At 47.2% G+C, this 24,516-nt stretch overlaps 1 protein-coding gene across 3 annotated transcripts in view; it reads left to right on the plus strand.

Annotated features, from left to right (window-relative positions):
- The window catches only part of SH3PXD2A (SH3 and PX domains 2A), a 333,629-nt gene that overhangs the window by 287,813 nt on the left and 21,300 nt on the right, over window positions 1-24,516 (plus strand). For 2 of the 3 annotated variants that reach the window (XM_019485993.2, XM_006273659.4), the window contains 3 exons: window positions 5,066-5,179; window positions 10,936-11,019; window positions 24,314-24,431. In XM_019485993.2, coding sequence (XP_019341538.1) covers window positions 5,066-5,179; window positions 10,936-11,019; window positions 24,314-24,431 — 316 coding nt within the window. The remainder of the gene's footprint in view (window positions 1-5,065; window positions 5,180-10,935; window positions 11,020-24,313; window positions 24,432-24,516) is intronic. The other variant, XM_059730197.1, reaches the window with a different exon arrangement.

A 24,516-nucleotide genomic window follows, 5' to 3' on the forward strand; every position in this document is an offset into this window, starting at 1 on the left:
TAGATATACCATACTGCTGAAATTGTGCAGTTTCAAGACGTGTGTGGAGGTTTTTATTAGAGTAGTTTGGTTAAAATAATACATTAATATGAAGCGTCCCTGGTTTCTCTCCTCCCTCCCCCGCAGTCTTCCCATTCAGAAGTGAAGGGGGTTATTGGAGGGTGTGCGTCCACAATATAAACTATAATTTGATGTATATATTTTCAGTTGGCCACGAAAATGTTTGGGTTTTCGAGGGGGTGGGAATTTCCCCTTTAAAGAGAGAAGTTGCACAGATTATTTTTATCCTTTCTTTGGCTCTTTCCTTTCTTAATGCAGTGTGTGTGGGTGGTTGTACGGGCGTGTGGAACTCCCCAACCAACAAGAGTCAATGTGGTCATGGGAGAGAAGTGAGAGCATGCATCTTTCCATCTTCTTCATATGGGAGAGAGAGATTCTGGGGATGAAGGAGGAACTCAGTGAACAGACATATGTTGCCATCCTAATTCCTATTAATTGGTAGCCCTGAATTAGAGGTGAATGAGCAAACAGGGGCCTCTTACCTCTAGGCAACACGGGTGAAAATCCAGCCCACATGCCTTGGTGTTATTCACCTGGCAGTAGGTGGTGTAAATGCAACAAGTGCCATCTGGGTCCTAATAGATGTGTCCATATCACAAAACCCATTGCACTTATTGAGCATGGCCCCTTTGTAGGCGCTCTGACCAGAGACGCCAAACCAGGGACTGGTTATGGTGACCAAATTGACCAGTCTGCCCTAGGTGTGAGCCGGTCCAGATCAGTGTTGGAGCAACGACGGACCCAGAGCCATTTGCCTTACGGGCATATAGAGGCTTCCGGCCGCTACCCTTCTGGAGTATCAAGCTTGCTTGAATATTTTTGCTCATCAAAAATCTTTTGCTCCTTCAGCTACACCAACTCTGCAGTTCAGTTGTGATCGCTCCTGAGAGCAGGTCGAGTCCGTAAGGGTTAACCTGAGTCGCAATGCACTGTGGTGTAATTTTTGCAGATGGTGTGAGCGCAAGAGCTAACCTCATACTGTCTTGGCAGCCTGCGGAGATAACTTTACTTAATTCCCTGCAGATGTTGCTATAGAATGGCTTTAATAACGAACTGTGAAGTTGGGCTAAAACAGAGTAAATGCATCGTTTTTAGGCTGCTCTCAAAAAACGAGTCTCCTAACAATGTTTGCGGCGATTTTTACTTTTGGGGGCAGATGTCATGTTGCACCGCCATTGCCCCAGCTTTGCTCAGCTGAGGGCTGCTTTGGCCCTTTGCCCAGTGCTCGCAAAACCCATATAATCTGCATAAAGTGGGTTGAATAGCAGCTGTCCTAATCTCTCTTTCTCATACGGCAATGCGGCCCATGAGAGCACCGCACCGGCCCCACGTGGCCCATTACGATTGAGGCAAAACATTACCTTTTGGAACCTGTGGTTTGCCGCTCATAGGCTGCACGGGGAAACGTGTCTGCACTTCGTCTACCTTCTGGCTCAGGGGCTGCAGCTTCCTCCCAGGACGGGTCGTAGCCGAGATGTACCATTGCGGTTTCATGGACCGTGGGGCTGGAAGGGACCTCGCGAGATCGTCGTGTCCAGCCCCCCGCCCAAAGGGCAGGCAGTTGGCTGGGATCAGAGCATCCAAGCCTGCAGGTTCTTGACTGCAAAGCAAGCAATAGAAGTGCAAGTTCTTCAAGAGATCACACACCATGCACCTAGGCTGCCATTTTGCTTCTTTCCAGCCAGGAGGAGGCAGCCGCCCGGATTTTTATAGTTGTGTAGAGCTGCGCTGCGTAGTTGAAAGCTGAGGTTTGTAGTTGGCAATCTTGTCCTTCCTGAGGAGCTACCTCCAGAAGGACAGCATGGCTCCCATTAGCCACCGCTAGCCCCTGCACATATTCTGCAGGTCTTGCTGTAGGGGCGACAGCTCTCCTCACACCCCTGTGCACACCTGGAAAGTCAACCGGCTATGTTTTATGAGCAAACCATGTTTTCATGGGAGTCACAGGGCTAGGATGCCACCTGCGCATCTGTTACTGTTGTCCACCATGTGCTGAAACGCTACTTTGAAAAGCAGGAATGAAATGAGTTTTTACCACCTGTGTATAGATTTGACAGTCTTCATAGCAGAGAAGTATTTGCAGCGAGGGTGATGCAGGGGCTATATATGAAATATTAGGCTCTGAAACTACTAAACCCTTGTTCTTTGAATGGGGTTGGGTTGCTTTGGTTTCCTTTCTTTTAAGTCTCCGATGGATGTTGACCTATAAGACGAGCTCAGTTTTCTTCCGGCTTTTTCCCAGGGACCTTGCAGTGGCTTGTGCATGATGTTTAACAGCACAGATGCCTATTTGGAAGCTTTTTAGTAAAAAGCTTCTCTCGGGGGCACTAACTGCAGCACTGGTCCAGTTCGGAGGGGTTTACAAGCTCGGCGCCGAGGCAGTGGAAGCCGCGAACTTGCTCCACCGAATGGAGGGGCGGGAGAGCAGCCTGAGCCTGGAGAAGTGTAATGCAAGACGCACCAGCTCGAAATCTGTGCTGCGGCAGAGAGATCCAGCACTCGAAAGCAAAGACTTCTGCCATAATTAAGTCTGCCAAATTGCATACGTGAAGTGGAGCCCAGCCCTCTGCACAACTGGCTTAATCTGCAGCTGAGAAGGGTTATGTAAACTCTTCCCGTGGAGTATCAGCTGAATACTTCACTCCGATTTTCGTGCTTTTTAACTCTAAATGTCTGATAAGCTCCATTTGCTGCCCATGTCGACACGCTCCTGCTAAAACTTAAGGGCCGCCATGGAGATGTGTTTGAGGAACTATTTGGCAGCTCCTGTTCTTTCCTTGCCACGGGCGTCATGTCAGGAGAATCTACCTCCTGCCGAGGAGGAATAACTAAATTTAAACTCTCCACCCAGAAACATTGTAAAGCAGTTTCCAAGTCGCTTTGGGGCCAGAAAATGGAAATCCAGGCCTGTGAGGTTTGAGAGCAAATAGTGCTACACAGCAGCTGTGGGATGCCTGGCTAGTGGGTGCCATTACTTGTGGCATAATGGAGATCCAGATCTTTGGACTAGAAAGATGTCGGTTTTTCATGCATCTATTTCCATCTCTTGGGTGAAATCTCTCGTGATAAACTGGAGCTGGATTTTAGCAAGGGTAACATTTTAGCCCGCACGTTCTCCTCTGCATCTCTTGGTGCCTCCTCCTTCCCACCCAGCCCCAGTTGCAGTTATCAGCCATTGCCAGCACTGGAAAGGCAAGGCGTCCTAGTTGGACTGTAAGCTCAGCGGGGTGGGAGCAGTCATGATTTATGTCCAGGGTGCAGCACGATGGAGCCCAGATATCTGTAGGGGCTTCTTATGGCCCCTGTAAGGCAAACGCTTAGCAAAAACCGAAATTTTAAGAATTGTTTTGAGATGTTCAAGCAGAAGATGGGCTAGGGGGTAATACTCTACCTCTAAGGAAGTTCTAACTAGGGTGTGTAGTTTTAGTAGTTAGGATGGTTTGGATAGGGATGATCCTGCCTTTTGGCAGGCGATTGGACTGAATGATCTCCAAAGGTAGGAGGGGACCTTGCTTTTCAATGATGCTAGAGCAGTGGCTCTCTCAACCAGGGTACCGTGGCACCCTGGGGTGCCTTGCAGTCCATTTTAAGGGTGCCACACAATGTTAGCACTGTTTGGAGTCCAAGCATGACTCGCAAGATGAAAGCAGGTTTCACGTAGGGGTCGGTAGTGTTAAAAATCATTCTTGCCTGTTGTGGTCTTTTAGAGGTCTTCGGAACAGAATTTCCCTAGCATTTTTCTGGAGTCAAAAAAAGTCAAAACTGAAAGCTAGCAGTTTCCAAGGGGTTCCTCGAGTATGAAAAGGTTGAGAGTGGCTGGTCTAGAGTACCATGCAGATCATAATTCATTTTCATAGCGTCAGAACCTGCTGTAGGATGTGCATCTATTTAGACATAGCAAATTTTTGTTAAGGAGACGGCAGCATCTCATGATTGCAGGCAGGCTTTAATAGTATGGTATCTGTTCCTAACCATTATGTAGCATTTAATTACTTTTGCATTTACTGTCGGTCTCGGCTCCTGTTGGGACTTGGATGCAGACTGGTCAAAAGAGCTTATAGCCTAGTCGAGCATGCAATAAAGAAGCATAACAAAACAAGGAGGAGCTGGGCATGGAAGATGGCAATAGTAGTGCTCGGGATATGCCCAGTGCCAATGTGGGATGTGAAGGGCATGTACATTTAATGATGAGATAAATACAGAGGTGTCCCCCAATGATTCTCTACACACTTGCTAGTCACCGGCGCTTCTGCGTAGGTGCCGTGGTAAAATTGGGCGTTAAGGAGAAGCTGAAGATGACTTGGAGTCAAAGTGTGTGGACTGAACCCACCCCTGAATATATGGGTGACCTGTGTTAATTCATTTGACCTGCCAGTGCGCCTCCATTGTCCCCGTCTCCATAACGTACAGCACTGTACGATCCCTCCCAGGATGCAGTGTTCACTTGGTGCTGGCTGAGCGCTCTTGGATCCCAGGCAGCGATAGAGGCTCCTGAAATGTTCAATTTAGTTTCTGAAGTAAGGGTTTTTTTCTTCAGCTGAGCTCTGAGGTTTGGGTCATTGCAACCTCCTGATTTTTTTTTTGATTTTTTTTTTTTTCCACCTCCCTCTTTGGGCAATGATTTCTTGTTTCTCTTTTTGAAAATGCCTCATGCTGGCATTCAGTGCAACTCAGATGTGTTGTAATAGAGAATCTGTTCGTGGTAGGTTTCTGTGGCTAAAGTGGAGGGGGCAAGGCGTTGGAGCTACATCCCCATGTGAGCCCTGCTGTTCGGTTCCCCACGCGGTCTCTGCGCTGGGGAATTCTGCCTGCCTTCATACCCCGCAGAGATCCTCTGACGGCAGGCGCTGCCGAAGCAATTCATATTGTTCTTGGTGCCCGATTGCTGCTTGCAGAAACGTAACGGTTAGCCAGCTTCCCAGTAGGATCCCGATGCTAGTTGGAGGTTGATGGGTTTATTCTTTCCACTGACTCTTTTATTTTTTGTCTTGCTTCCTCGTTTCAGGTTGGTGGTTTGTGAGCACAGCGGAAGAGCAGGGCTGGGTCCCTGCCACGTACCTGGAATCCCAAAATGGAACGAGAGACGACTCTGACATAAACACATCCAAAGCTGGGGAAGGTATGACTTTTTTGGTACCGTGGGGAGATCTTAAATTGGGAGGCTTGTTTTAGAAAACAGACCTCTTGCTCAACGCAGCGCCCCTGAAGAGCGATTGCCATGACTGTGTACGTGGTGCAGTTATTCAGCTCGTGCACCAGGTATTTCTGCTTTCTGGGAACAGTCAGATATGCTGCCATTGAACTCGGAGTTGGGTCCCAAGCCCGTCTTCCTTCTGCTTGGGCTGAATAAGGCTGTGAGCGTAACCGGTTGAAAAGCAAAAATGAACTTTCTTTGTTAATGGTAGCCAAGGATGTCAACTGAAGTACGCTGAAGGCCTTCATGGTCTGAGCAGCATGTGGTGCTGCACATTTGGGATGGCCACATTATTCCCTGATGAAAGAGAGGTCGTCCTGTGGAGCAGCTCCCATAACGAATAGATGAACCCTTGCCTTTTGTTTCGAAGGTACCCTGCCAATAATTCAAAGGTACGAGGCGCTTAAGAAAGGAGGAGGGCACGATTAAATTCTGCTCCTTGCCTTTCTAACAGCTCTCCCCTCGACAAGACATTTAACACTTCCACATTTTATTTAAAAACACAAACAAAACTATCACTCGAAACTGGTTACACAGTCGTTCACTTCAGGTTGTGATTCTGGGCAGACGGTACATCCGTATTTAGAACCGTCTCGCCCTGCTGAAGCCGGGGTGTTGCTTCTCATGGTAAGAAATGAGCTTTTTAGCGTGTTTAAGCTGCAGTACTTTTAGCAAGGGTGGTGTGAATCAGGTCCCAAACGGGATAGTACAATTTCATGTCTGTTCTCCTCTTCCATTATGAAACCTAACCACATTTTAATGGATTGTTCACGCGGTAACTGTGTACAAAGGACGCTGCTTTTTATTAGAAGTGACTCTGTAAGGAATGCATTGCTGTAGTCGCTGGGTGCTCCTTCCATGGAGGTTCGGAGACGGGCATACGTGGAAGCATGGCTGTCCTCCATCCTCTGCCTTCATCCCCTTATTTGAACGTAGTTTGGAGCGAATGCAGCCTGTCCATTGAGAAACGCACGCACGTGCAGTCTTGTCTGGTGTCTCTACCACATCTCTGGTTTATCCCAGTCTCTCCTGATTCTGTACTGAATTTTTTTTCCTGGTTTAAGCTAGGACTATCAAAGGTCACTTAGTACCTGTAGACTAAGGCTGTGATCCTGAAATGGAAAGGTATTGGATAAGAAGCTAACGAACCTCACTGATGTGATATTTTATTTGTCATCATCATCAGCTGAAACGTCTCAGTAAATAGAGCTACGTTATTCTCCGCACAAAAACTCTCATGCTCTGCAGAAATTAAGTTCAGACATCCTGTATCTTTTTGTTCTGTAATCTGCTCCCCACGTTCTTTCCTCCAAATCCATGCTGGATGTTAAGGCCTCAGTGGCTCAAACCTTTCATGCCCTTGACTAATTTCTAGGTATCATCCTTCATCCTTATTACCTCTTGTAACTTAGATCGCACCAAGTTGCTGCCATACGGCATATCCAACCCTGGGGCACAGCTTCCTCTCTGAACACTTATTATATTTCTCCTTGCTGTCAGTTCATTGTATTGCTCTCATTAATTATGCCTAGCCCTACTGTCTGCCTTATTCCAGAATTGGATCTGTTGAAATTTAAGACTGTTCCCTTTCATTTTGGTCTCCGTTCAGTGCCCGTGACAAATATAATTACATTATCTGTGTGGCCGCTTTTGAAGTGCTGCAGATCACACGCTCGCTTTCCATTTTCAGTAGCTTCCTTTTATGCCATTAACTGCATAATCAGAGACTTTTGTTGTTGTTGTTTTTCCCCCTTCTATTTCGTATGTATTGGGGCTATTCTTCCCGTTGCGTCATAGCCAAATGGCTCTATTAATTATTAGCATAAAAGAACATAGTAGAGGTATACAAATAGTGAAGTACAGGGAAGGGAAACGGGAGCTTCAGCATGCGCTTGTCTCATGATGGATAAATATGAAGACATCCAGTGAACCGGAGAGATAACCAAGTTAACATTGATAAAATACCTCAACAATTCATCATTGACCTGCAGATATTGTGCCTGTTGCAAGATACCCTTGAGGTCAAGAGCCTGGGATGTTTTAAAAATCTGTGCAAAGAAAACTAAGCGCTCGGTTCCCAAAAATATTGGGAGGACCTAAGCCAATCACCAACTAGCAAGTTAGTGTGTAGAGAGTTAATTCCATAATTAACCACTATGGGACTTCTGGTATCTTCCCTTTGACCCCTTTTAATATTGGCTACAGATGGAGACAAGAAAATTAACTTAACAGGTAATTTTAGGAACAAGGAGACACTGAATGAAAGTTTGCCAATAATGATGCTTTGCAACGACATCTAATCTGTTCAGACTGCCTTAATTCACTTTCTGAAATCCTTGGACCAGCCTTGAGAGTTAAGTGCTGTCCTTCTCATATTAAAGATGAGGAAACCGAAGAGATTTTGGGACATGCTGGAGCCTACAGCGGCTTGCTCTCAGAGTCGGGATCAATGCAGCCTGTTGGGATTTTTTTTCAAAATTTTTGGTTCATTGCTCAGAGCACGAGACAGCGCCTCTCTCTTGGCATTAATGATAAATATTCCAAAATAAATCAAAGAACCTACGTTTTCAGCCACAGGGTATCATGGAAGCAAATAACATGGGAAGATTTTTATTTATTTATTTATTTATTTATTTATTTATTTTTTAAAGGTTTAGCCAGTTTAGAGAGGAGTAACATTTCACTATGAAAGAGTGAGGAAATGCAGATCTTGGACCAGATGTCAGAGTTCAGTGCCGGTCAGAAGCCGTCTTGTGGTCTGGACCCACTCTGAACTCTCATACTCCACAACATGCATGTATTATCAATGGGCATCGGAAACAAATGTCCCCTGATGTAGAGGATTTTCATACCTTTTTTCCACATCGCAGCTGTTGTGGAGCGCTGCTGGAGACGCAAATGCTGCAGTAGATGGAGTATAGAGTATTGTCTGTCCTGTCTGCCTGTCGCATACATGTGTGTATTTAATCCTTAAAGCATGCATGAGTACCTCAACCAGTATCTGGATCACTCTTAAATCTAATCTTCCCGCCCACCCCTCCAAATGTCATCCTAGTGTGCTTTTCTCAAGTTTTTCTCTGTTTAGGAGCTCTAACACATCCCTATCCTTAGCATAGTTTGCATTAGTATTTAATTCTGACAATAGTCCACAAGTCTGCAGAATCAGTCTCTGTTCCCTTGGTTGTGTTTCTCCCTTATAATTATAGCAAGATGAAAGTTTTCAGGCAAGGTAGTGTAGACCGGAGAACTTCCCCCTAATTAAAACAGTGGGGAAAATGACAGAGCCGGGTGGCAAGACGTCTGCTGTCTAGGATCTGGTTGTAAATCCCTCATTTGAATTCCCAAGGTGGTTGATTACGTTACAGAAAGAAAAGAAAAAAAAAAAGCTGACTGACTTAGTTTTTAGCCAAAAAACTATTGGCCTGCAGCTCCGACTCTTTCAGATCAAGTTCATTCTCTCCAGAAAGTGGAGATCCTCCCTTCCTCCTCTGGTTCCTACCACTCCTTGCTTCTAAATGAAAGTTTCTTGGCTTCTACCAACGTGCCCTTACATGGAGGACATCGACCCCTCTTCCAAGGTTAAGCACAAGCAGAACATTGATTCGGCATCTGGACCTTGCGGTGCCCCAGGATCCCTGCCCCTTTTCCTGTAGATCTGCCCCTGAAAAGTGCGGAGCGCCGACACACTCCTGGCGAAGCTAACGGGAGCTGTGCAAGCTGAACACCTCTCCGGATAGCTGTGTGCAAGGATGGTGGTGCCTTATTTCATACTGTAGCACGCAGAGACCTCCTGAGCTTCCAAGGCCTGTTTCTTTTGTCGTCCGCCCACGGCTGGAGTGCCGCGCAGGAGAGAGACGCAACGGTGCTGTAGCAACGATCCTAGGAGGGCTCCATTGGAGTTTCCTGTCCCGGTTCTTCCAAGTATTAGCCTGCCTGCTGCTTGCTCCTCCTCCTGTTTGTGAGAGCACAGCGTGCGAGAAGGTGCAATGTTGCTTGTCAGCTTTTCAAACCAGTCACGAACAATTGAGACCTTAGTACTTTCCCTTGCTTCTCGTGAGCAAGTCCATTCCCGTTTTCTCTACCATTTTCTGGATCCCCTTGAAAAACTGTGCTGTCCGCATGAGAGTTTTGTTACAGGATGTCCCTGATCTGATTTATACACGAACATTGCAGGGCAGGTCTACACGAGACACTAACTGCACAGTAGCCGAATAACACTGCAGTAGCGTGCCGGACAAAAACCATGCTAATACACTACTGCGCATAGTATTAGGCTACTGCACAGTTAGTGTCACTAAAAACCACGTGCTGGTGCTACTGCGCAGTAGCATGAGTTACTGTGCAATGATTTCGTACTTGGTTATCCAAGTACTAGGTGCAGTAACAAGCATGTAGATGCACCCACTGAGTACCATGTCTGAGTAAAAGCTTCAGACATGCTAAAGTACTTTTTGAAATGTAAATATGACCCAGTAACTTTTCTTTTTTTGAGAATTTTCCCCAGTTTTGGTAAGCTTCACTGCTGCTGTGTTTGCACTTCTGCCCTAAGTGTCAGCAACATAGCCATTCACAGGAAGGAGTACAGAATACACCTTGCATACCTTATTTGTGACACCTTTGGGTGTCTTTTTTAATAGCTGCCAAATCAGCTTGTGAAAGGCCAAGATTTGTGTGCCTTGCCATTTCAGCCCAACAGCTAATTTCTGCATTGGAATTTGCTGTACAAAAGAGCGAATTGAAGGATGTTTCCATGCGTGCGACTTGGTAAGCAAAAGCTTCCAGCTACTCAGACAATCGGTGTCCTCTGTGCACAGCTATTCTAACTATGTCATAGTCACAGATGTCTTTTTTTTTTCTTTGTTTATAGTTTTTAAAGCATAAGCTATTGTTACCGAGTGTGAAACTAATTCTCGGCTCTAGCCTGTTAACTTCTTGAACCCTTTACCTTTTTAAAGAAATATGTTTCTTTACTGATGATTTGGGGCTAGTGTGTGTGTGGCAGGGGCGGTTTCCACAATGGCAATTAAAGATGGTCTCGGGCTGTGGGGTATTAATCCAAAGCCAATGTTCCACAAAGTTTCAAACTCAATTGAAATGGGATGATAGAGCAGGAACCCGTTTTAAAATTGGTGGCGAGAGAAGCTGATTTTTTCTTAACAGCAATCTCTTCCCTAATGCTGTCTTTTGCTGTATTAGGCAGTATAAGCAGCAAGCGAGAGTATTTGCTTCCTGTGCGAATTTTTGCAGACTGAATAGAAGAAAGCCTTTATAGCTAGTGTCCTTTCGTAGCTCTTCGTTTCATAGCCTTGTTTGGATCCACGTTGGCTAACCTTGTAGCATAAAAACCCCAGTCAGTGCTTAGCTGGCAAAGCATTGATTTGCAGCCAATTTGAAAATGAGACCTACTAAATGCTCAGCTGCTTCTAGGTTGGGGGTTTTTTTCAGTACGTTTCTGGGGCTCAAGAAGTTACCGCATTTCTTGTACTATATGAACTAAACCCCCAAGTTTTGGGTTTTTTTATTTTTAATTTTTTTTTCCATTTCACCTAATTTGTCCTTTCTAACCAGACCAGTGCTTGTAATTGTCATGTTTTATTTTCAATCCCCTGCCCCTCCATCATTTTTCTTCTTTTCTTTTTTTTTTTTTCTCTCGTTATGTTTCCATCCATGTTCCAAACTAGTTTCTAAACGACGCAAGGCTCACCTGCGGCGCCTGGACCGGCGATGGACGCTGGGCGGGATAGTCAACAGGCAGCAGAGTCGAGGTGAATAGCTTTCCAATGGCACGAGCCCCTTAAGGGCACCAAAGCTGCGCTGCTGCTGCTGCTGCTTCTCCTGTTCTGCTTTGTGTCAGGAGGGAATGGCTGGCATTTGATTTTGATTAGATCTCGGTTCTCTTTGTGGTGATAAAGAGGGGTCCCAGCTTTGAAATTCAGGTGTGGGTTTCATGTCTCGAAGCATGAGGGTATTTCAGTGCCATGGGTCTGGCTCAGCCTGCTCTAAAAGCCAACACCAGGCCCCAGGTTTGGAGCCTGGGGCAGCTTTGAGGGCGTTCTCATCCGGTGCTTGCTTGAGACCAACCTCTGCTTGCTTGTTCCTAAACTCGAGCCTGCGAACAAGGCACGGTGAGCAACGCAATGGCCACAAAAGGTCTGGCTGGCATAAACAGCTGGCAGCTTCCTCAGATACCATCCGAGAGCTTGGGTTTGGAAGGTCTGGTCCTCCCAGTCGCCACTCGGGCCCATGGTTTCAGAGTTTCCCTAAAGGATGGAGAAGAGAGGTCCGTTGCAAAGATTCAACCCGGGTTCAAGGCAAAAGCGGGTCGCTGGGGCCTGGGGTGACTCTTCTTTAGTCCTACCCGTGTTTGGCTCTGGGAATTGGCAGACTCGGAATAAGAGAAGCTGATGAAATCACCAGGTTTGTTCCCTAAAGATGAACGCCTCTTTGGGGTAGTCCTGACCCAAGGTATCAGCTGAAGGCACTTACTGGGGTAGGGAACGTGGATTTTTCTGCTGTCGGCTTGGAATGGGGATCTAAGCTTGAGATGACCTTGGCCCGGGAGTACGATTACACCTATCTTACTTATAAGTAAATCAATCGATTCATCCTCCTAAGGGTGCCAGTGTGGGAGGAAAAACAAAATTGGTGAGTTTGGAGATCTCGGTGTCCAGGGAAACACGGCTATTGCAGTGTCTGTGCACGGCTTTTCCTACCCTCCCTTTATTTTTTGCTTCAGGGAGCTATTGATGGGACCAAAATAACATTAAATCTGTTCTTTTTCACTAGAAAAAGCAGCTAAAAATACAGTGAGAACACCAGACTTGTTGTTTGCTGGGCAGAAAACATGAAAAAACCACTAAAAATACTGAGTTAAATGTAGGGGAAGGGGCGGGGGGGATAGTCTGTGATCCTGTAATTAAAAGCTATATTGTACCACATACAGACACGCGCGTGTGGAGAGGGAGGGGGAGAGATTAATTTTGCCCAGACAATGCCAGGCATAGCTCTGTGAGAGGCAAGGATGTCTCTGGGCACTACCTAGCATCAGGCCAACTGCACAGTCGAGGAGAGTTGGGCAAGCTTTCCAGTGCAGGATGATCTCCATCAGGTCTGAGACCAGACCCAGACCTGATGGAGAATGCCTTGCATTTGAGACCTTGTCTAACTCTATCCTGACTATGCAGCCAGTCCAGTAAAAGATGCCACCTAGAGAAATCCTTGCCTTTCATGTAATTCCTGCATTATCGCAGGTATATAATTCAAGCATTTTTTTCTAATTTCTGAATTTTTTGGAAAAAAGGAAAAAAAAGCAAGTTAGAAGAACAAAGTTGGTTGCAGGCTAGTCACAGCCCCATGGCCTAGCTGCAGCTCTGAAACCCTGTGATCAGCCTCCTAGACCCCTTCCTCGGGCACCGAGCATGGTAGCAGGTCATCTTCTGTGTGCACCAGCACTAGACGGGGTGGGTTACTTTGCCATCGCATTTCGTAGGTGTTTGCCCTCGGAGAAATGGTGAGATTTGGGGAACCAGGGCTTGCGTTCCAGGTTGTGGAAGAGGGCGTGGATTTTTTTAGTAGTCCCTGACTCCTCTTCCCGTTCCTGCCCCCCCACCCCTGCAAAATGATCTCGACCCTGTCTGGCTCTCCACACCCCCAACCAAACTTTTCCTGTTGTTGCCTCTGTCCTGTCTCCTCTTCTCTCTGGTCTTGTTGTCCTCAGTCAGCCCCTTCGTGCACGTGAGCTTCTACCAGTCCCAGTTCTTGGCCTGGCCACTTCCAAGCTACCCCGGCTCCTCACCCCATCTGCACTGCTCCATCCTCCCCGCTCCCGTCCACGGCTTTCCTGCCACCAGGTTCCCAGTGCTAATGTGCTTTCCTGGGTTCCTTGTCCAGCCTCAGTGTCTTAGCCCGCATCCGCATGATCTTTAAGCTCCTTTTCCCAGGCTCCTTGTCCAGCCCATCCCAATCTCTTCTTGGGCTCATTGCAGTAATTCTTTTCTCCAGACCTATCGGCTCGAGTCCCTCCGACTTTTCTCTCCCTCTCTGTCAGCCTCCGGTCCCACTTTCTTCCCTGCCCTTGACTCCTTGTCAGAGTCTACTCTCCTGGCACCCCTCCGCAGGTCCAGCTTTTGTCCCCATAGCCGTTGAATTCAATGTTTCTTCCTTCCCTGCAAGGCCTGGGCAGTAATGGGATCATTTGGGGCACAAGAGAAACGGTCTCCCTGTTCTTAGGTCAAGCGTCCAGATGTGGACCCCTCGTCTGCAGCTGTTCTGAGCTGTAGTTGCAACGAGTCTGCTGCGCCTGGGATGGAAAGTCTTAAGACACCTCTTTTGACTAAGTCCAGACTGATTTTTTTTTTTTTTTTTTTTTTCCCCTCCCCTTCCTCTGCACCCCCAGGGCTTTAAATCAGGCCCAATCTGAGTGGATTTTCATAGGAACAGGAAATGAGCATATCCTTTACACAAAGTCCCTCCTCTGAAGCGTGAGAAGATTGCCAGGGTATTGTAACAATGCATTTTTCCCTGGCCTCTTTCTTGGAAACAATGAAATATTTAGGCTGAAACGACCCCCCCCAAAAAATCTAGTCTCAGGCTGGCATTTATGGGAAAACTCTAGCTCAAGCCTTCCTGTTCAGTAAAATGGTAGTACTGTTTTCAATAGCTGTGTTAAGGTTGTCCAACTCTTGCCCTTATGCTAGGGGGCTCTACCAGCGGTGCCTGTACTGTTCCATTTAGAAACTAGCACCAAATTAACTTATGGTTCAGTGGTCGGAAACGGCAAGGCTTTCCGAAGTGACACGGGACTTCTGAATGTCTTCGCCTCGTGTCTCGCTCGGGGATGCTGTCCAGGCATCCAGTGAGGGGCTGGGCTCAGCACTCCCTGAAAAACAGACCCTGTTGCAGGCAAGTCATAAATCGTCCGCCCAGAAATCATTAGTCTCTTTTGAAAATCTTAGCCATAATTCTGTAGATTTTTGTAGACAAAAAGATTGTTGAAAACTGTTCAATGGTGTGCATTTTGCCAGCTGCTGCTTTGCAAGAAGGTAAGGGGAACCAAAGACTTTAAAAGAGTTAATGCTATTTTTAAAAGCCCTGAATACAGTAAATCTCCTTTGCACTAGACTTTTAAAGCAGTTTTCTACAAGTATAGGAACTAGTGATGGAGTTGGCAACCAAGTTTTGTTTCTTCTCTTTGTTGACTTCAGGTTGTTCCCTATAATATTTCATTGTCCTCCCCTTGACGGGAACAGAACTACTTAGCCAAGTGTCATGGGTCCTGTATTACAAATGGTGAACTGATTTTTCCTTTAGCCCAAGAAATGAGATCCTGTACCATGCAGGACAAATGGCCTTGCTGCATACGCAAGCAGTGCTCATCACATTGTTGGCATCGCCGTAGTTCAGAAATAACTGTGTCTGGTTCTCTGATGCTATTGTTCGAGTGTTTCTATAGATTAAAATCTGTAGGTAGGATCTTAGGAGCTTTCCCCGGCCGCAGTTAACGTAAAAGCCAAGGATATTATGGCCAATCTCCTTTACCTTCTCTAAAGCAAGCAAGAAGGCTAAACATCAGAGACTTGCAAACAGCTTGTAGCAGTGTCACTGAATCCGCGAAGTAACAAGGATCCAAGACAACGAGCAAACTTTAATAAAAACTTGGTAACGGCAGTTTTTTAGTAATCCAAAGCATGCGGACAGATAAAAACCTAAAACTGCAATTTTAAAAGTAAGGGGAGCGGGGGATGCCTTGCAACAGTGGAGTCAAACCAGGTGTGGCTAAAATGAAGGAGAATTTAGGGAAGAAAAACAAAAAAGTTTTTAGCACAAAAGTCCATTTGAATGGATGTGTTGCCTTCTGGAACCGAGAGACTTTTTCCAGCACCAGGTTTGACAAAGGGAAGGGGAGCGCAAGAGATTGCTGACTGAGGGGAAAGTATTTTGAAAGAAAATTCCTCTGTGGTTTGGAAGATCGACTCTGAGCCATTGCATTTTGCTTAGAAATCTTAATTGGATAATTCCCAGACCAACCCCCTCTTTCCATTCCAGCTTTTTAAGCGAGGATCAGGTCACGGAGCGGTGGTGATATATGCAGAGACCTCAATTAAGTGAAGGCTATTATTTTCTTTCTGCAGCGAGTTCCTGAAGCACTGCAGATAAAGTAGGAGTGGAGAGCTTGGAGCCAGGATCGCAGAAGTTCGGGTTGACGGGGGGCCACACTCCCTCCCGAGGCAAAGCAGCCCCTGGCTTTTGTGTCTATGAACACGAAGGCCTCGTAGAGGTGAGGGGCACTGTTCCTACCGTGCCATTAGCGTGCTTGGCACGGTAGGCACGGACATGAAAGGCATCTGCCCCAAAGAGTTTGCAGCCTAAACAAAAGGAGGAATTTGGCCTGGGAGAAGCTTGGCGTGACAGGTTACATCTGATACGTTTTGCTCATAAAGACTTTTTTCCCCCCCACCCCAAGTTGAAGCGTTTTACTTGCCGCTTTAAATCAGGGTGTTGAATTAAGGTGATTTGGCTCATCCAGACAGCAGGATAGATGGTAAGCAGACACAAATATTTGTTTTACTTTTAGGAAGGATTTGGAAGAGTACAAGGTCAGTACAAGTGTTGGTGCCCTGAAGGGGACAGTCTGGTCCAGGTGAAGGGGACATCTTGAAAATGTCTTACAACCGAGTGGATGGGGGCAGGAGGAGACGAAGGATCGGAAGAAGCAAGTGGTTAAGCAGCGTATAATGCACAAGAGAGGATAGTGTATGAAACTGTATCTGATTTAAATCAGGAGGCAGCATGTTACAGAGCCTTGAAAGTGAGGATGGGATGTTGGAACTTGATTTCGCATGAGAGGAGCAGCCAGTTGGGAGGCACAGGTCAGGGATGGGGTCACTGGAGTTGTAGGGCATTTGTACACGACACGGGGGTTTAATTCTCCCTAACTTGAAGTGGTGGTTTTTAAAAAACACCGCTTCAATTTAGGGTGAAATAAACCCCAGTGTAATGTATACCTGTGTCAGAGCCCGATCCTCACCTGCCTCCAGCAGCGGGGAGGGGAGAGCGAGCTGCTGACGGGCAGAGAGGTCCCTGAGCTGTGGGGAGAGGGGGGAGCTGGTGCTTCCCGCCGTGGCACCCCCCAGGTGCCACCCGCCCGCAGACACCTGGCTCGGGCAGTCCCAGGAGGCACCACAGCTATGGAGGGAAGCACTGGGCCCCCGCACAGCTCAGGCAGACAGGCTCTGGGGGAAGAAATAAAAAAGATCAGGCTTGCCTCTTTCCTTCTCTTTCTTTCTTTTTCCTTCTGTGGAGCCTGCCTGCCTTCCCAGGCTGCTGCCAGGCTGCCTGCACGGTCTGCCCGCACAGCCCCTGAGCCGCACACAACCCACTGCCTCCCTCCGCAGCTGTAGGGTAGGAAACTAAAACTCCTTGGAGGTGTTTTACTTTACTACGTCCCAGAGTCATTTAAGACGCAGTATACTGCTGAATGTGCAAACAGCAATGCCATTAAAGCAGTGCAAAAGGCATTTAACCCGCTTTAAACCCTCTTTTAAGTGTCATCCACAAATGGCCACAGGCAGGGAAGGTTACTTGATCTGTGGTGCTCAAAGGACGAGGGAAGAGAGGTTGGATAGCAAAAAAGGGAGGCTGCAGCAATAATTCAGATAAGGTGATGATGAGGGTGCAGGTCGGAGCCCTAGCATTGGGGCCCAAGTAAGAGGTGGATCCTGGAGATGCTGGGCTCCCTCTTAAAACTAGATAGTGATTTTTCTTGTTAATATTTATCTTTCTAGTAAAAAGCAACCTGGATACCTGGCATCTTTCTAGCAGGCATCTTAGGAACAAGTCATCTGGTACCAAGCATTCAACGCTAGCAGCATTAGAAACTACTCTACTTTCCTCTATAGATGGAGTTTGCATAGATACCAACCTCTCCTGCGAGCATGTGAGAATCTTAGTTGAAACGTTTTCTCTAATGCTGGACAGGAGGAAAAGGCTTGATGGTGAAAGTGTTGCCACGGCCTCTCATTGTCCAAAAATAAATCCTGTCGACTTTAGATCCTCCCAAATTATAGCCAGTTAAATGTAGTGCGGTTAAATCAGGCACCCATAAGAGGGGTTTTGTGGGTGAGAGTGAAGAAACACTTGTGCCCTTTAAACTGTGAAAGCATTAACTCAGGCCTTGGACACATTCATTAGTGCTGCTGCAGCTCTGCTCCCTGCACCAGCTGTTGGAGGCAACAGTAGTGCTACAACAAAGTTCCTGTTGGGAATGATGATGATAATAATTAGCAAGATAAACATCCAAATATGTCTTGAAGGCATTCAGAGCACCCACTTTGAATGCCTTCAAGACATATATTTGGATGTTTATCTTGCTGGGATCCTATGATCCCTGCTGACTTCCTGCCCCTGGGCAGGGGGCTGAACTCAATGATCCTCTGGGGTCCCTTCCAGCCCAAATGTCTATGAAATAATAATAGAACTTTTTCTTGCTCCAGCATAATTGAGCAGTGATCTGAAAGCTGCTTATTACAAAGCAGAGTTATACCTGCTTCAGCTAGACGTAGCTATGTGATGGATTTAGTTAAACTGGTTTGGAAGGCCATTCTCTTAAATTGGTGTGTTAGGCTTTTAGGCTAAGTACAGACAGTCAAAAAGTCCGTGGCTGAATCCATTCAGTCTTCACAGGTTAGTCTAAACTGTGTAGATTGAACTGAGAAGCAAGTGAACAGACATTCACTTCTGGTTCTGGAAATGCAGCCACAAGCCTGCAGTGGCTCAGGCCAGAAGCTGGGGGGTGCGAGAGCACAGCTCCCTTTTCAGCTGGAACAGACAGCTTGGGCAAAGGCTAGCCCGCCAACCTTGCTAAAAGCATCCTGGGATGCTGGGAGACTGCGAGTTAACTTGTATCTGGAGGGGATCTGGGACAGAAGTTCAGTAAACTGATTTAACTTAAATTGGTTAAGTCTGAGACGATCCAGGTTTATTGTGAACTGGTTTTGGCCACTTTGGAAGCAGTTCAGGTGTACTGAACTTCTGTTGTGTTACAGATTTGAACTGGTTTCTGTTCACTTATACCAGTGTATATGTAATTGCTGTCCCTAGCCCTATAGGTTTAGGGTTTAATCTGTTGGGACGAAACTAGGTTAACCTTAAAATAAATTAAGGTCCCGTGTATTTAATTTTTTGCGATGACTTATTTAAAAATAAATAAATGGCTCAAAAACCAGCATTGCTTAAACCAGTGCAGCCCTGTAGTGTAGAAAAGGCCTCAGCATCACTGCAGTTAAGGTGGCTGCCAAACATTGCTGCTTTTCTGGAGAAGTTGCAGGTGCTTGGTTCTTTTAAAGTCGGTCTCATTTCCTTGGACTACTGGAAATAACATTTCAATACCATGATTGCTTCTAATGTGTGTAAACGGGCGAACTGTAAATAATAATGCAAAGCAGTGCAGTGTGTAGAGTTGCTTCAGATCTGTGCATCTCAAAATGCTTGTTTCTTGACTGTATGTTGTCATGCTCAGGGTGGCTGCAAGGGACAAAATCCTCAGTCTTTGGTTCTGAAGTTGCCCTAATCTCCCGTAGGCACATTGCCACCAGGCATGGCAAGGTTAAAGCTTGTCCAGGATGCAAGGCTTCCTCCGGAGCCAGTCTAAGAGTTTATAACCTGCCTCAAGTGTTGTCCCTTCCTGCACTTCACACCTGCCTCCCTAGGAAGTTTACCAAGCAGAGCAGGTAGAAATCCCCAAATGATTCATGTTAAAACGTATACCTTTATGGAAATTTTCAGTTGAAGAAAAAGTGATGCTTGCTGAAAGCTAGGTATTCCCCTACTGCACTTGTAGGAGGCTCTTGGATAATATCAAAAGGAGAACAGAAGATTTGGACGTGACCTTTCCACAGTCTCGAGGGAGGGGAAATCCTAACCCTGACTTCAGGTAAAGAAGGGCCTAAGGCCTCGCAGCCAGTCTCTGATAAATTGGAACGAACATAATCTTTGTCACTTAGCTTAGTTCACACTCCAGGATGTCCTGCTGCCCGAGTGCTCCAGCACTTGTCCCAGCAAATACAGCAATTAGCTGTATTATGTAGCAATAATCAAATATTTGTGAAAATCAGGATGCCATGTCCTGGCCTCTTTATTTTGAGTGGAGCTGGAACTTAAGATCTCCTCCAAAAGATGGTCTCTAGCTGTTACTGAACCAGGGGCTGTGGCACGTACAAGTGTATGTGGTATCAGATCATAGCAGTGACACAGATGCACTCATTACGTCTTGTAGAATATATTCATGTTCTTGTTTAGGCTGCAGTTCTCACTTGCAGGGATCAAAGCTTGGTATGCTGGGCAGCTTGAAGACATCTGTTATTTTGCAGTGAAAATCTGGGCACAGGTGGTTTGAGGGTGGATTTGTGTAGTTCACTAAACCAGACCTCAGTTTCTATCGGGAGAATCGCTGTTCTCCAGGTAGAAAACAGAAGTATGCAGACATTCAGGCTTTTTCTCCTGGAGCAAAATTAACCTGGGAACAAGAAGAATTAAATTGCTCCCAGGAGAGTTTCTCCCAGGAGACTGAATGTCTGCATGCTTTGTCTTGACTTAACTCCTGGGGACCAGGAATGGAGCTGGGGGAAAGACTCCCATGCCTTCCTGAGACCAGGGTCACCCTACTTTGGAGAAGGCACAGGGACAGCTCCCCCTGCTCTGTTCCCAGGCACTGGGAGCTGAGTGCAAGGAGAGCTGCCCCTTCCTGCTTGGAAGCCTGGCTCTCAGCTGTGTCAGCTTCCCTGGCATCCCCCTACTCCACTGAGCAGGAGGGGGATGGTGATTTAAAAGCCGGAGGTGCCTGGCGTGTAGAGGCTTCCCCAAGCCCAGTTCCCAGAGCAGCACAGGACAAGGTGGGCTGCTGTGCCTTTGCAGCAAGGATCCTGAAGCCTTGCTGTAGCAGCTGATTTGCTCTCCCCCTCCATGCAGTCCTCTGGATCATCATGCCACTTGACTGATTCTCCAAGGGCTGCAGCCATCCCCAGCTGTCCGTGGCAGCTGCTGCTTTTCAGCAGCTGCAAACTTCCACCGGACAGCCTGCCAGGCAGGCGAGAAGACAGGCTGTTGAGTAATAGGCTCCTATAAGGGCCCGAGTGGCCCAGGGACCTGCCCTCTAGTCTAATGCCCTTTCCTGTAGCGCTTGCCTGTGAGGCTGTCCAGCCATGCGGCTAGAGCAACATTTGTATAGGCTGCCTCTCAGGCTGTTTTTCTACTGCAAGAAATTTCTTCTGGTAGAAGTGACCGTCTGTACCAGCCTTGGTGTTTTGTAGCGGCGCCCACCGTTGCGGTACTTGAAGGAGCGACATGACAGCAATGTCACTTCATACAGTACAAAGCGTGCTTCCAGCTCTTCGCATTGCACTGTTTCTGCTACGAAGCTCGATTGTTTACATTGTCCTTCCAGTAACTTAGTGCATCAGTCTTCAGCTATCCAGTTCTATTTTTACAAAATTTAAAAAGCATTTTGCATACGATTTTGTTACCTACGCAGATCAGTGTCTTAAATGACAAGATGACCATGTAAAATTCCCCCGTACCTTCCACTCATCTGTGCTTTATGCATAATTTCCTGCTTCCAGGGGTAGGCTTGGTAGGCGCAAACCAGAATTGCTTTTGGGTTGCAAGCAGGCCCGGCTCTCAAGAGTGCTGTTTGTTACAAACCTCATTTGTGTATATTTGTGGTCTCTCTTCCACCACTGAAAGAAACCAAATGTGTGTAATCTTTGGAGATGGTTGTAATTTTTTGCTGCGAAAGCACTTTGCAAGGGAAACTTTAATGGAGGCTTCCTGTTTTTGATCTCTAGGCTTAAAATAGAATTGCTAAACAAACGCATCGTAGAGACCCTAATTTCTAAATGGATTTTTAACCCCTTTTGAACATGTCACTGCACGAGTTGGGTTTTTCTTCGCCTTTCAGTACCTTTTCTTCCTCCTTTCTTGTAGTTTTCTCCTCCACCGATACGTAGTGAATGTGGAGGACGGTGATGGCCTTGCGCTGGAAGTAACAAGGCAGAAAAGTAGGGAACTGATCCACCAATGGGCCAGATAATTTAAACAGCCTTGGAGAAAATTACCTGGAAATTCCCTTTTGGTGACACCTCGGTGCTCTAGTTTCTGGTGTTTGGCCATCAGCCTGAACTCAGTCCACAAACAGTGGAAAACAAACAGGGGTAGAGAGAAAGGGCTCCCCAAAGGGCTTTTTGCAGCTGGAAAGCCTTTAGTCCTGTTTTGGGGGAAGGGATGGTTTTCACTGACCTTGGGAAGGGGGGAGAAGGGCTTGTGGCTGAAATGGAGCAGGAGTTGGAAGACTGAGTCGTCTTCTCAGTAGCCTTGAGCGGGTCAGTCGGGCCTTGTCTGCAGTACAACGCAACAACCCCTGAACCGTAGTGATGGCCATATTGCATACTAATGGACCTTTAATTTTGCCTGTCTGAATAGGGAGAGACAATCTGGTAGATTTGGCTCACCAATACACTCATCATTACGGTGGCCCTTATTCTGTGCGCTAGGGCCTTGCCTCCACTGACTTTTTTTTTTCCTCTAAAATGCCCCAGCCTTCACCGCCAGCATGTGCAGACAACACCTTTGTCAGTGGTTTTGCCACCATGCAGCAAGTGGGTTTAGACGAAGCGGTGGCTTAATTTCTGGGAAAGCCTGAAGGACCTGCGCAGGAAGCACTTCACCGACCCGTTCTGCGACCTCTTCCCGCCCGCCGCGGTGCTTTTCAACGGGTCGCGGGCTCTGCCCAGAAAGGAGGGTGGAGGTGGGGGCGCCCAAGATGGCAAGCTGGCAAAATGAAAATGCCTGCCTCCAGCTATAACGGGGATGGCCGCTTGCATGGAGGAGGCATAAGATGAACAGAGCGGCTTTTGTTGTAGCTGTTGTGGCAGGAGTCTGTGCTGATGGCCTCTATTGCAAGGGGCCTTAGGGATGTGGAAGAGAGACAGTGGAGCATTGATGGGACGGCAGCGATGTCAGCTCGCCCCATGACCGGAGCATCCAGTAAACACATGGGTTAGCGCGCTCTTTTTATATTGTCATCCTATAAAAGTCACAGCAGGATATCCCAGGCAATATATTCCTGGGACGATGTTGAGCAGTGTGGGTATCTGAAGCAACTTGGCTGCCTGCCTTTTTCCACCTACCCAAGGCAAGTTTTAATCACCTGGAAATCCTCCACGTCTCAGCTTAACACTTTAGTCTTCCAAGCATCAGAAGTAGGGAAGCTTAACGTGCTCCTTTGACACCAGGATGAGCTTTGTAAAGCCCAGCCTTTCTGCGTCACCCCAGCCACTCCGCGAAAACTTCAACCCATGACACTACGCTCTTCTGGGATCTATTAGCCGCAGCCGCGGATGTGCAGCCTGGTATTATGGTCCCGTTTTCCTGCAGGGAAAGTACAGTGTCCTGGTGGCACTGATTGGAAACGAGCCATTTGGAGTTGCTTAGAGTTGCAGGAATAAATGACAAAAACATCCTTCCCCAGGGAGCAGGAGACGTTTTCCTTAAGGCGCCTGAGGTTTTGGTAGCCGAGGACTTGAGCATCAGGAGGACCCAAATGAACCCAGTGGAGGGAGGCTGACTTTAAAGATACAGTGGCTCTGACTTCATTGCTGTTGGGTACTCTGCCAATGCTTTCTTTGTGTTTTTTCCCCTCCTCACGAGGAATTATTCCTTTGTCTCAGTAAAGGTTTTGTTTTTTTTTCCCTTTTTAAATTTTTCCATACTTCACCCAGCAACCAAATGCAATCGAGCCACAAAACTAAACAGATGGTGAGTCTGACTCCCTCTCATAAGAGCATTTGCCTCAAGCGGCTGCACCCTTCTTCTCCACCCCTTCCACATTTGAGATGACAGGAGAGTCGGCGTTCGCTTAAATTCGTGCCCTTTGCTTCACCCGGGTACCCGCAGCTCTGCGTTTCTTTTTTTCCAGGTCTTCTGCTGCGGCTGAATAGGTCGGGCAGACTGGACAGCGTGCTCGTTAGAGTCTGTGCACTATGTCCTTTAAGCAGCTACAGCAATTTACTGAGTATGATATTACCCTCCCGCTTATCCCAGGTTCAGCCCGCTGCTTTGGCCAACAGCCCCTGGTGCAAGTGAAGAGGTTAAACCTGTAGTTTCCAGTTTAACTTATTGGGGCAGGAAATACTGCGCATTTAGTGTCAAGAGTGATGGCCTCATGTGGTGGGGAATGCAGGGCAAAGACTCCAGGGTTGCAATCCTAGTTCCTCCCGTGCAGCTCTCGAGTGCCTCGTATGGCAGGGGGATATGGGCAGCAAATGCCAAGTGGGGGTGACGTACTCATCTTCCCAGAGGCAGCGGCATGCTGCCAACGTGGCTCTGTCGTTGGCTCTTCTCAAACAGCAATGCCCGTGTACTTTGCAGCAGGTGGGGTTTACTGAATATTTGCAAAGCCCTTGGACATCCCTGGAGGCAGGGCACTGCCTCTATAAAAGAGGCAGACCACTTTACCCTGCAGGCACACTCTTTTTTTTGAGGTGCCTTGTTGTGTAGCGGTCCCTGCACAGCCAGCCTGTTCCAAGAGGTGCAAAGCCAATAGACTTAAGAAGCCGGTCCCCATGAATCGGGGAGGACAGGTCACGCCCAGGACCCAGCGCTCGAGTTTCAGTAACACAATGCTCCGCGCATCTACGAACGAGAGCCAACTGGCTCGGCCTTCTGCAGTGATGCTCGGCTGCTTTGGCAGCCAGGCTGATGCTGTCAAGTTACAGTATGCGAGCCGAGTCCAACTTCAAATCTCAGTCTCTCCTGTAGGAATTTGGGGGGAGAATTCTCCGGAGATACTGTGTCATTATTGGCATGGAAATCAGTGGGATAGTGTTGAGGGGCTGATTTATCTATCATGTTGCGAGCATAGCTAATCAGCAGGCCCCAGATCAGGGTTCCGCCTTTGCAATTGCTCCGTGTAATCGCTGCACGGCAGTTTTGCAAAACAGAGCAGAGCAGGACGACAGCTGGGCGAATTCTGTCCCTAACCGATGTTGCCTTTTCTCCCTTTGCTAGAAGAGAAATATGTCACAGTCCAGCCATACACCAGCCAAGGCAAGGATGAGATTGGGTTCGAAAAAGGGGTCACCGTGGAGGTCATCCAAAAGAACCTGGAAGGATGGTGGTACATAAGGTAAAAAAAAAAAAAAACAAAACCCAAAACTTCTTGCGGGGAGGTCCATTACCGTGCATGGGATTGTCGGGCTTGTGATAAGTAG

The sequence above is a fragment of the Alligator mississippiensis genome, chromosome 6 (assembly GCF_030867095.1).
Source record: "Alligator mississippiensis isolate rAllMis1 chromosome 6, rAllMis1, whole genome shotgun sequence".
NCBI classification, from domain to species: domain Eukaryota; kingdom Metazoa; phylum Chordata; order Crocodylia; family Alligatoridae; genus Alligator; species Alligator mississippiensis.